The 11,779-nt window shown below is 55.6% G+C and overlaps 2 protein-coding genes across 15 annotated transcripts in view; one reads left to right on the top strand and one right to left on the bottom strand.

Annotated features, from left to right (window-relative positions):
• Positions 1-80: 80 nt before the first annotated feature.
• Positions 81-7,366, bottom strand: INCA1 (inhibitor of CDK, cyclin A1 interacting protein 1). 5 transcript variants are annotated; one of them, XM_070228001.1, is made up of 7 exons: positions 7,278-7,366; positions 4,657-4,744; positions 2,131-2,244; positions 1,859-1,898; positions 1,387-1,580; positions 758-923; positions 81-506 (listed from the first exon to the last, which is right to left on the bottom strand). In XM_070228001.1, the coding sequence occupies exons 1-7, from the start codon at positions 7,291-7,293 to the stop codon at positions 360-362; spliced, it is 765 nt and encodes a 254-aa protein (XP_070084102.1). In that variant the 5' UTR covers positions 7,294-7,366; the 3' UTR covers positions 81-359. The 5 variants fall into 5 exon arrangements, with proteins under 5 accessions (XP_070084102.1, XP_005597762.1, XP_023509126.1 ...); XM_005597705.4 differs by lacking the exon at positions 7,278-7,366 and adding an exon at positions 6,383-6,703; XM_023653358.2 differs by lacking the exon at positions 7,278-7,366 and adding an exon at positions 6,152-6,331 and having other exon boundaries at positions 4,657-4,841.
• KIF1C (kinesin family member 1C) overlaps positions 6,608-11,779 on the top strand; it is a 22,406-nt gene continuing 17,234 nt past the window's right edge. The window contains exons 1-10 of one of the 10 annotated variants that reach the window (XM_070227996.1): positions 6,656-6,824; positions 6,985-7,100; positions 7,369-7,440; positions 8,543-8,663; positions 8,912-9,044; positions 9,464-9,540; positions 9,911-10,090; positions 10,751-10,816; positions 11,220-11,398; positions 11,484-11,595. In XM_070227996.1, coding sequence (XP_070084097.1) covers positions 8,939-9,044; positions 9,464-9,540; positions 9,911-10,090; positions 10,751-10,816; positions 11,220-11,398; positions 11,484-11,595 — 720 coding nt within the window. In that variant the 5' untranslated portion in view covers positions 6,656-6,824; positions 6,985-7,100; positions 7,369-7,440; positions 8,543-8,663; positions 8,912-8,938. Of the gene's footprint in view, positions 6,825-6,984; positions 7,101-7,319; positions 7,441-8,542; positions 8,664-8,911; positions 9,045-9,463; positions 9,541-9,910; positions 10,091-10,750; positions 10,817-11,219; positions 11,399-11,483; positions 11,596-11,779 lie in introns of all 10 variants that reach the window. The other 9 variants (XM_070228000.1, XM_070227997.1, XM_023653351.2 and 6 more) reach the window with 9 other exon arrangements.

The raw sequence follows: 11,779 nt of genomic DNA, 5'->3' as shown, positions 1-11,779 counted from the left end.
TCCTCGAGAAGGTGAAAGGAGCCCTCCTTCCCCGTGAACCTCTCCATCAGTGCCTCCCGGAGAGAAAGACAACTCTGGGCTCAACTTGCTTGCTTTTTAATAACAGAACAGAGAGAAGAACACAGTGCCAGGGAGCGGGCCGGGGGGTCAACAGGCCTTGGGGAGATCCTGTGAGAGAGGTGGGTTGAGATGGGAGCCAAGGGGGCTTTTAGTGCCTAGTTCAGAGGACAGGAGAGGAGGTTGGGAGAGGCTAAGGAAAGGGAAATGCCTGGATTCCAGAAATGGGGAGATTCCAGTGATGAGAACTAGTCTTGGGCCCGTGAGGCAGCGCTAGCATCTTGGGCATCGACAGTTTCTCCTTACTCCTCAGGCTGCAGCTCCATCCCCCAGGGGTTGTAAAGGGGGTTCCTACTGGCTGTGACAGTGCTGTAGGAGGGCAGAGAGCTCAGCTGCCTGGAGAGACAAGACCCCTCCTGGCCCAGGGGACTCCAGGGGGACCAAAGCAGCTGTAAAGATGAGAGAAATTGAAAAATGAATGAAAGAATGGAAAAACAGGTCTTTCTCCAGATTTCCTAGTCCCCAAACCCCGGGAGCCCCACGTCTCTGGCTCTTGCCTACTTTAGTTTTGTTCCTCTCAAATCCAGCTCTGCACCCTGGCTCTTGGCTTCTTCAATCTCTGAGAGACCAGGCATCCACATCACCCTCCACCACCCCGCCAAGTTCTCTGCCGACCATACCTGGGCCTGGCCGACCATACCTGGGCCCGGCCGGGAGTGAGAAAGTGGTCCTCTTCCCATGGATAGGTTGCCCTCTCTGCCTCCAGGGCAGGGTATTTGGTGGTGCTGGGGAATTCACAGCCCTCTTCATCGGGCACCAGGGGCTCAGACGTAGCCTCAGGGCTGCCCCACTGGGCCTTCTTCAGTCTGTGGAGACTTTAGGCTTAGGAAAGAGGTGCCTGGAGGCCAGGCTTCCTGTCTTTCCCTTCTTCACCTTTCTGCCCTGAAATGCTTCCCCCGCTGGGACCCAGGGGTGTTGTCACTTGACCTGCAACTCTCCATTCCCAACTTTCTGCTCCCCTCAGACAAGTATTTTCAGTCCAGGGACTCAGAGGTGACCTCTAGCTCCCCACTCTCCTCTGGTTCTATGGCATGCTTTCCCATCTTCAGTGATCCAGTTTCCGCTCCTTCCAGCTCCTGTGGCTCGTCCTCCATCCCTCAGTTCCCTCCCCCTTTCCACAGTATGGAAATTCGGCTTCAATTGCATGGAGTCCGTCACTCATTCCCAAACAACTTCCAATTCCTTCAAAGCTCTCAACTCCTTCCTTAGTTCAAACCATTCTGCCCCCAAACCCTGTTTGGTTTTCAGAGCCCAGATGCCTCTCCTTACTCATTGATGATTCTCTGTCTCCTCCGTAGATCCTCCAGGTGATAAGTGACAGCCCTTACCCGGGCTGGGATGCCCCCAGGTCCCTGCTGCGTTCCCACCAAATGAGGCCTCCTTCTCTTTCTTCTGCAAAGCATCTCAGGGGGTGGGAGCCCCTCAGGGGGATATAAGCCAGGCTGGGAGCAACCCGTGGCTCTCTGTGCCAGAGAATGGGGAAAAGGAGCAAGGGGGCAGAACTGGGTCTCTCAGGGAACCCTGGACTGAAATAGGGAGTCAGGGGTCTTGGGAAGCCCAGATCACAAAAACATAGCCGTGATCTGGGAAACAGGATGAGTGATTCATAAAAAGGAGGACCTAGTTAACTGCGCTGGTTGGGGGACACCAGAGGGAACAGGTAATAAGGAGAGCTCAAGACAGAATGGCAGTGGGTACAATTTTAACCAACAAGAGTTGAAGGGCAGACAGTTTGTCATACCAGCAGGGGTGGGATGTAATGTTCCTCCATCCAGGTGGGGCTGTGAAGCACAAAAAATGGGCTAAGTGCAGACAGGACACCCTCATCCATACCGTTTCTCTAACAACCTCTCCCCACCACCTGTCTGCCTGGCATTAGGAATTACAACGTGCATCAGCCAGTGGGGCAACTCTCTAGACTAGGGCTTATTGCTAGGGCTTAGGGTATTTTAAAATTGTACAGCCTCACCTTCCCACCTCCAGTTAGTCCCCATTTTCTCCATTTCCACCCACCTGGGCCTTTGACTAAGGTTCTCCCAAAAGATGTCTCCATAACGCTGGGGTGTCAGTCTGAGGCTCTGGGAAGGCAAGCTCGGGGGTGGAGATCGGCTGACCACCCTGGAACACCTGAGGTGAAGACAAGGCAGGCTCAGGTCTGGCATTTCCCTTACAGCATCTACTCACCCCAGGGATTCAGGAGTCCTGTCTTTCCAAGGGAAGACAGAGCTGCACAGGCTCCCTCAGGCCATGTCCTCCCTTATCCATTTTAGCTGAGGAAGGTGGTAAGGCCTCTGATTTGAAAGGAGATTGGAGCTGGGGTGAGGGTAGAGATTGGCAATTGTTTGAGCTCGGATCTCACTGAATCTCAAGCTTCTACACCCCACAACCAGAGAACATCATATTTAGCAAGCAGGGCTGTTAAAGAGGAAGGCCCTGATTACTCAGGTGATGTGACAAACATGGTTCCTTTTGGTCAATGCAAGGATCCAGGAGAGCAGAACCTCTGTTCAGCCCTGCTTTTTTTTCGAGTGGACTCTTCATTTATTTTTTTTTTTGAGGAAGGTTAGCCCTGAGCTAACTGCTGCCAATCCCCCTCTTTTTTGCTGAGGAAGACTGGCCCTGAGCTAACATCCATGCCCATCTTCCTCTACTTTATATGTGGGATGCCTACCACAGCATGGCTTGCCAAGTGGTGCCATGTCCGCACCTGGGATCTGAACCGGCGAAGCCTGGGCCGCCGAAGGGGACCGTGCGCACTTAACCGCTCGCCACCGGGCCGGTCCCTGTTCAGCCCTGCTTTGTCTCCCCTATCTCAGAAGGACTAATATCCTTATAGGTAGGGAGGGGTGTGCAGAGCTGTTTGAAAGCAGTGCTCATCACTTCCAAAGCCCCCAGATTGAATGGTGCCTACCCTCCTGATCTCTAGGAGAGTGTCCTAAGGCTTAGGCCTGGGCCCTTTATCTTCTCCATCTCCATCTCCCCTTAGGTGATCTCACCCAGGCCCATGACTTTAAATACCACCAATGTGCCCAAATCCATATTTCCAGCCCTAGCTCCTCCCCTGGACTCCAGACTTGCAGGTTCAACTGCCCGCTCAACATCTCCCTAGCCTTCCTCATCTCACTAAAAGTCACCCCAAAAGCCCAGTTGCTACAGCCAAAAACCTGGTATGCCTCACTTTCCCTCACCTCCCATATCCAGTCTACCAGCAAGTCCTGTCAGTTCTGCATGTAAAATATACCCAAATTTAACCACTCCTCACCATTTCCACTCCCACCACCATATCTCAGCTCACCTTCCCCTGGACTACTGCAATGGCTTCCTCCTCCTCTGTTTCCGTTCTAATCCCCCAACAATCTATTCAGCACAGAGCAGTGTGAGTAATCTTCTAAATATGATCACATGAAATGATATATGGCTTGAGATTTGCTTCAAAATAGTCTGAGTAGTAGGGGGTTCAGTGGATATATAGACGAAAAGAATATCCATATAATGATAAATTATTGAAGCTGAGGAGGGTACACAGAATTCACGACTATTATTTTCTCTACTTCTATCTTCGTTTGAAATTTTCCATAATAAAAAAGTTGAAGGAAAAAAAGTCTGCTCATGTCATTCCCTGGCTTAAAACGTTCCAGTGATTTCTACCGTTCTTAGAATAAAATCCAAACTCTTTTCGATGGCCTAGAAGGTCCTATATGATCTTGCCTCTGCCTAACTCTCTGACTTGACTTTCGGCTTTTCCTTTGGTCACTAAGTTTCAGTTACACTGGCCTGCTTCCTGGTCCTAGAAAATATCAAGTGTGTTTCTTCCTTGGGGCTTTTTTACATACTATTCCTACTTCTCTCCCCGGGTTCTCTCTCTTTTTTTTAAGATTTTATTTTTTCTTTTTGTCCCCAAAGCCCCCTGGTACATAGTCGTGTATTTTTAGTTGTGGGTCCTTCTAGTTGTGGCACGTGGGACGCCGCCTCAGCACGGCCTGATGAGTAGTGCCATGTCTGTGCCCAGGATCCGAACTGGCGAAACCCTGGGCTGCCGAAGCGGAGCGCGCAAACTTAACCACTTGGCCACGGGCTGGCCCCTACTAGGTTCTTATCAGACTGGCTCCTTCTCATTTTTCAGATCTCAATTAAAACTCACCTCCCTAGAATGGTTTTCCACAATCATCCTATCTAAACTTATGTCTCCAAGACATTCTATTTTCCATTATATTATACTCCTGTTGTATTTTTTTCATGGTACTTATCACTGATTGAAATTATATTGGTTTATACATTCTGGTTCCTCCCTTTAGAATGTAAGCTCTATGAGCAGGATCCCTATCACTCTCGTTGCTGAATCTCCGGCATCTAATACAGTGCCTAGAACATTGTAATGTTCAAAAACTATTTGTTGAATAAATTAATGAAGCATCAGTCTCCTGAGACCAGGCACCGAGCTTCCTGTTCCTTATTTCCCATTCCTCTTAGGGAAGGACCCAGCCATGCAATCTTCCCTCCATCCCATTCCCATCCTCCCCACTAGGTGGGAGGACTCACTTGGCAAAAGGGATGAGGTTGTCTCCATCTTCTTGTACCTGAATGACTGGACTGGGCTGGGTAGGTGGAGTGAGTCTCCTCATTGGTGCTGGGAGGATAACAGAAAATGAATCATTCACTCATGTAACGCCTGTAGGGATGAGACCAGTAGCACATCTAGAGATGGGAAAAAAGACGTATGGGTCCTGAAAAGGGAAAGAGAGTTTCAAAGGTACTTCTAGTGATGGACATTTCTATTAGCTGAAGACAGGTTGAAGATGGTGAGCACAGGAAATTTGGATGTGGTAAAAAATAAAGGACAAAATAAATATTCTGAAGCCAAATGTATAGAGTAAGTGAAATGGACAGATGACAGTTAAGTGACTTAACTGACAATATGGGATGATGAAATGAAGAATGATGATGGGGGAGACTAGATGGGGCAGAAGCATTTGGGGGTACAGTTAGTACAGAATTGGTGGTTGGGGGCAGTTAGGGAAGTGGCAGAATTGAGGGTTGGTAAATAAAGCAGGTCTGAGCGGTTATGAAACTTAAGTGTGGACAGAGTGATCAGTTGGTGACAGGGAAGGAGAGGGCAGTTGGGAATGTCTGTAGGCAAAGAAGGTGAGCACAGAGGTCAGCGGCCCAGAGCCAGAATTAGGGACAGCCACAGAGGACCTGAGAGCCAGTCGGGGTGGGCAGAAAAGGCAGATAAAAATGCGAGATAGGTTAGGAGGGTGCGTTAGGCAGCATAAAGAACAGACAAGGCCAGTGGGAAACTGTTAGAAGTGAACAAGTATTTATCCAAGGGCAAACAAGGATGGGTTGAGAAAGCAGTCAGGTGAGCTAAAAAATGGACAGAGGAGTCTTCAGGGCTGAGGTGGCAGATGGGACAGAGTTGGGCTCAAAGAGCAGGTGGGATCTAAGTGGGACAGTCCTGGCCCAGGGCTGGTGAGCTGAACTCAGGTGGCAGCTGGAAGCTGAGGGGCATTCAGACGTCAGGGAGTTGGGTGTAAATGGGTGACCTGGATGGAGGAGGTAGGACGAAGCTTAAGGAAGCGGGACAGGGTACTCAATAGTTGACCGAGGAGGTACTCAGGGTCCTGGAGGGCACCTGAGCCTGACAGGGCAGATGAGGAGCTGAAGGGCCAGGCTGGGCAGAGCCCGGGGGTGGTGGGGGCGGCAGCCATGCCTTGAGGGAGAGGCCAGGCCTGAGGGGGCAGAGGGGACCCCTGGCAGGTGGACTGGGAAGGGGCCAGGCCTTCGGGAGCAGCCAAGCCTGAGGGCATAACTGGGGCCTGAGGAGTCGATGTGGCCCCCGGGTGGCCGGCCCATGCCTGACGGGACAGGCTGGGTCTGGAGGGGAGGCCTGGGCCCGAGGGGCCACCCAGGCCTGCGGGAGTGGTTGGGCCTGAGGCGGCGGCTTGGGCAGGCCGGGACGGCAGAGCTTGAGGGCCAGGCAGGGACAGAGCGCCCGGGTGGCTGTGCCGCCGCTGACCGCACTTGGCCACAGCACCTGAGGCAGCTGCGCGGCGAATTCTAGAACCATACGCCGGCCGGGGAGGAGGAGAGGCGATGACTGGAGCTGAGGGAGGAGCCGGCCGGCGCCTCGCGCCTCGGGGCGGGAGCTGGGCGGAACCGCCTCCTGGGCGGGGCCATAGGGGAGGCCCCGCCCCCTGCGCGCGCCTCCGACGGCGGCGACGTCCGCGGGTCCGGGGCCTGGGTCCCCTCCAGGGCCCGCCCCCACCTTTCCCGGCTCCTCAGGCGGCCGTAATCCTCCGAGTCCTGGCGTCCTGCTCGCCCTTCTGCTTCCGCAACTCGGTTCTCTCGTCCCCTCCCGGTGGGCCCCACAGTCCCGTTGGCATTGCCCCTTTAACCGGATTAGTCTGGGTCGCTCCAGGGCCCTTCCCGGGACGGTGCGCGCCCGCCCGCCCGCGTGCGCGCGCCCGCCGGTCCCCCGCCCCTCGCTCCCGCCCCAGCTCGCGCTGCCCGGGCGGGCGCCGGCCGCTGGCGCCGCTGCTGCTGCCGCCCCCGGGGCGCGAGTCCGCCGCCCGCCGCCCGGGGACCCGGCGAGGGGCGGGGGCAGCCCCGATCCGGCCCCGGATCTCTCCCGCTCGCGTCTCACGCTTCCCGGAAAGTTTGTCCCTTTGCGCTCTGCCGAGCGGCTCGGGGAGCCCCTCCGCGACGAGGTGAGAGCTGGGGGAGAAGGGGGGGTGAGGGAGGGGACGCCCGCGGAGGAATGTGCCGGGCTGCCGGGCGGGGAGCCGGGGTCCCCGTTTGCACGACCCGGCGGGGGCCGGCTGGCCGCGAGAGCCGGGATCATGTGCTGTTTGTCCCGCGGAGGCGCAGAGAGGTGCCAGGCCCGGGGCGGCCGTCGGCTGGCTGGTCAGGAGGACAGGGTCCGCATGGCCGCCCAGAGAGGCCGGGCCGGGCGCCTGTGTGAGAACTGCGGGCTGGCGATGCAGGTAGCCCGAGGCCCCCTTTCGGGTCGGTCGGCCCCACCCCAGGCCCGGCTCCTCCTGTACCCCACTGCTCCTTTACACTGCACCAGCCGACCCCTGTACCTATTCCTTAGTCTTTTACCCGGCTATCCCTCAGCCGTGCCACCCCATTCCCTGCCCCATTAGCCCCAACGGCGTCACCATTGCGTGTCCCCATCAGTGTCTCTTCCCTCCCCTGGTCAGGGTCTACGGGTCAGGGCTGTCCTTCCTGAGACAGCCTCTGTGATTTCAGCTACTCCCTTCCTGTCCTGGGACAGACCAGCTCTCTCACCCCTCCCACGCCCTGCCCAGGAAGGCTGGTGAGGTGAGGCCCGGCATGACGGGGGTTTGAGGTCCTTTGGGGCCACAGAAAGGGGCCCAGCATCCCTGATCCCTCTTCCCAATTCTCCACCCTGCTGTCCGTGGGCGTGGGCTGCTCAGCCTCTCCTCCCAGGGTGTGGGCACCCGATCACCCACATTCCTGGGCTCCAGCCTGGCACCTTCCCCAGGGCAGTAGACGCCATAGCACTAGCCCCAGGCTGGGGCTGGGACCTGCCTGCTTCTTTTCCCTTCTCTCCCCTTTCACGGAGATCCCTGTGCTATCCTCCCTTCCCACAAAGACAGGTATTCTGGATCCCTCAACAGAGGAGCCCTGGGGTTGGTATGAGGGATGCAGGATGACCCCACCCTCCCCTGCCCATTGTCCTAGATCCTGAGGAGGAAGTGCTGGGGGCTGGGCAAGGGGTTTGGGGCCCGCAGGCAGGCCCTTTGGAGCTCAGTCCTGGGCTATATCTCCAGCCCTTGGACTTTGCCCATCAGCAATCCTTCCCTCTGTGTGGAGGTTATGAGTCCTAGGTGGGAACTGGTTTCTACTTCTCCCTGGCTGACTCTCTGGGGGAACTTGAGGGCAGGTTTTATGTTTGGGGTTTTCTCTCCTCTCGTTTCTCTTCTGGGCTCCTGATTTGTGCTTTTGCCCCAGAACTCACCTTCCTGCCTGTTTAGCATTTCTGTTTGCTCTCCTCTATGTTTCTCCTATTTTCCTCCTCCCATTATATCCTTCATAGGGTGACCTCAATCCTGCCTTCTCTCTTGTGTCTCTCATTTTCATGGTGTCTCTGACTTTCTGCCCCACCGCTCCCCCCTTCCTGCCACCCTCAGTGTCTCTGCCCATGTGTCCCTCTCTGAATTGCCCTCTGTCCAGTTTCTCTCTGTCTTCTCTATCTGAACGTTCAGTACGCTTGCGAGTGACGAGGAATAAAAATATCACCGTCCCTGCCCTTGGATTCACATTGCATTCGGCCACTCCAGAGGGACAGCCACCCTTACCTTTCCTAACGTTACCCCCTACTCCTTGCCCTCCCGTTGCGGAACCCAGACACACCTCTGGAGCCACAGGTGCCTCCTAACCACTCTTCCCCCACAACCAGGGTTTTCCCCACAGCCCCAGCTGCCGTGGCCAGGCCCCAAGTGTAGGATGGGGCTCCTCCTACGAGGGCCGGTGGCAGCCAGAACTGATACAGCCCCCCTGGTCTGGGGCCAGGACGCCAGGTAACTCTGGGGTGACGGCCCAGGTCCCTGTGAACTGGGATATGACTGGGGAGAGAGGCAGGAACACCCTCGGGAGTCCCTGAGGAGAGTGACACTTGGGAGGAAGGCCAGGGGAACTGGAACTGGGTCCTTGAGGGGCTGGGTAGCTGGGGAAGGGAGATGGAGACACTGCTTCCTGAGAGAAGCTAGGAGGCAATGTCTGGGTCCTCTCAGGGGCTCTGACCACCTCTTCTGTTTCTGTCCTCCAGCTGAGGAGGGTGGGAGTATCTGGAGCCATGGCTGGTGCCTCGGTGAAAGTGGCGGTGAGGGTTCGGCCCTTCAACGCTCGTGAGACCAGCCAGGATGCCAAGTGTGTGGTCAGCATGCAAGGCAGCACCACCTGTGAGTGAGTCCCAGGGGCTTTGCTGGGCACAAGTGGGGCAGGCTGGGCCCACCACGCAGGCCAGTCCTGCTGGGCCGAACCCAGAGGAGGGTTGAGCTGGGTGCAGAGCAGGTGCTAGTTGTAAGGGCGGGGGCTGGGGCAGGCTGGCCTTTCCATGTTCCCAGTCCCTGGGAGGGGGAATGTTGGCCTGGAGCCCTCCGTTGCCCAATCCAGGGAGGCAGCCCGGTGGGGGGCGGGTCCTGGGAAGCCAAAATTAGCTTTGGTAGCTAGAGGGGGTGGGGAATATTAAAGGGGAGAGATGAACTAGGACAGAGGTGGGGAGTGGGATGCCTGGATTCCAGGGGCTTGGAGGGAGAGGGCAGAGGTTGGGAATACCTCACCTTGGCCTTCCTTCCTTTGCTCTCTCCTGCCCCCTCAGCCATCATCAATCCCAAACAGAGCAAGGATGCCCCCAAAAGCTTCACCTTCGACTACTCCTACTGGTCACACACTTCGGTGAGGTTGTTGGGCTAGGGGGAGAGCTAAGCAATTAGGGACAGGGGATTTAGGTCGTGGGGAGGAGGCATTGCTGGGAAATCAGACCACCAGGGCATGGGTTGGGAGAACCAGGACTCCTGGGTGGGGGTGGGTAGGACCCATAGGTTGTGACTGGGACCAGGATGGGGGAAACAGAATCCCTTAGGATAATCAGCACAGGCAAGAAACTGGCTAGGATCCTCAGGGGTGATTAGGACCATGATGGGGATGGGGGCACACAGGACATTTGCGTAGTCATCTGTGTTGGGGGCAAGATTCTTGGGACCTAGACATTAAGGACAAGTCATCTAGGGCTCCTGCTGTCTTTTTCTGCCTCCCTTTCACCTAGGCCGAGGACCCTCAGTTTGCATCTCAGCAACAGGTGTATCGGGACATTGGAGAGGAGATGCTGCTCCATGCCTTTGAAGGCTACAACGTGTGCATCTTTGCCTATGGGCAGACCGGGGCTGGGAAATCCTACACCATGATGGGGCGGCAGGAGCCGGGGCAGCAGGGCATCGTGCCCCAGGTACATGCTGGGCCCTGGCAGGGCAGCCAGGGCAGGAGCATCTTCAGCTGCCCCTGTGGAGGAAGGCCAGGGGTCTAAGGGTTATGGAGCATAGACCTGGCTTTCTGGGGCTGTTAGTGACAGGGAATGTGATGGGGGAGAGGGATTGGCTGCAACCTGGATATCTAGGCTCTCTGGGGAGGGGGTCTTTGCCCTCGTCAGAGGCAACAACGCTCAGTGAGAAGAGCCAAAGCTTTGGCATCAGAGAGCCCTGGGTTTGAACCCTGCTTCTGTCGCTTACTACTGTTTTCTCTTGTCTTGTAGTTATTCGTGAGTGTAGTTCTGTAGGCTTGTGTATAGTAGGCAACGTGTTGACTATAGAAAAATTCTAGGATAACTGAGAGTTGACCATAATTTTCTCTGACTGCGCAGCATGGTGGCCTTGCACACAGGCTCTGGAGTCAGGATGCTTGGGTTTGCATCCTGGCTCACCGAATACTAGCCTATGACTCTGGGAAAGTGTGACCTTCTCTGAGATTGTTTTCCTGTCTGTAAAATGGGAATGATCCCTCCCTCAGAGCTGTGGTAAGGGTTAAACAGGGTCACCTGAGACAGGGCTTGGCCTGGTGCTGGGTGCCACAGGTGCGATGTGAACAGCAGCTTCTCTGTGTCCCCCTCCAGCTCTGTGAGGACCTCTTCTCTCGTGTTAGTAAGAACCAGAGTGCTCAGCTATCCTATTCTGTGGAGGTAAGCCCAGGTCTTAGTAGGGGCCTGAGAGGGGGCACGGTGTTCCCAGGGCAGGGAAGGGGAGAGCAGAGTAATTAAGACCAAGGGCATTCTCAAGTCAGACAGCCAGGGATCTATTCCTGGCTCTGCCGATTACTAACTGTGGCTTTGAGTGGATGATTTCATCTCTCATCTGCTGAGTATGTTCATCTGTGAAATGATAATGATCGGATCCCTCCTGGGGTTATTGCAAGGATCAGTGAGCTCACATATGCAAAATGCTTAGTAGTGTGTGTGGGACACAGTACATACTCTGTGTACATTAGCTGAGCTTACCTGTGTCATATCCAGGAGAGTTCAGGGTAAATTTCATCGTTGCTGTTATTGCTGGCTTTGTCACTTCTTATTTGCTTCTCCCACTCAGGTGAGCTATATGGAGATCTATTGTGAGCGGGTACGAGACCTCTTGAACCCCAAGAGTCGGGGCTCTCTGCGTGTCCGGGAGCACCCCATCCTGGGCCCCTATGTGCAGGACCTGTCTAAATTGGCTGTGACCTCTTATGCAGACATTGCTGACCTCATGGACTGTGGAAATAAGGCGCGGTGAGGCAGGCTGATGGAGTGGAGGGCAGGGAGCCAGGGTTAGGAAGGTGAGGGGCAGGACCCAGTGACCACTCCGTCCCCACAGGACCGTGGCTGCCACCAACATGAACGAGACCAGCAGCCGTTCCCATGCCGTCTTCACCATTGTCTTCACACAGCGCTGCCACGACCAGCTCACTGGGCTGGACTCGGAGAAGGTGGGACACCCCTCCCATCCCTACCTGGTAACAGGGACAACGATGTGATGAAAGGACCTTGTGTCCTCCCTCCCCACCCTTGTTGGGTTGAGTGCCTCTTCTGCTTTCACAGCCCCCTCTGCTTTCCCCGTCAGAATAGGGTGGTACAGTCTCCTGTGTGCTCGTTGGCAAATTACTAGATTTC

This window comes from Equus caballus, chromosome 11 (assembly GCF_041296265.1).
Source record: "Equus caballus isolate H_3958 breed thoroughbred chromosome 11, TB-T2T, whole genome shotgun sequence".
NCBI classification, from domain to species: Eukaryota; Metazoa; Chordata; class Mammalia; order Perissodactyla; family Equidae; genus Equus; species Equus caballus.
The sequence above is the reverse complement of the archived record's forward strand: the minus strand, read 5'-3'. Positions and strand labels throughout refer to the sequence as shown.

Excerpts from the sequence above, each read along its gene's own strand:
- INCA1 (XM_070228001.1), bottom strand. Across the intron at positions 924-1,386 it reads AGACAGAGAATCATCAATGA|ACTGAAGAAGGCCCAGTGGG; the intron begins GTAAGGAGAGGC and ends AAGTCTCCACAG. Across the intron at positions 507-757 it reads TCACTCCCGGCCGGGCCCAG|CTGCTTTGGTCCCCCTGGAG; the intron begins GTATGGTCGGCC and ends TCATCTTTACAG.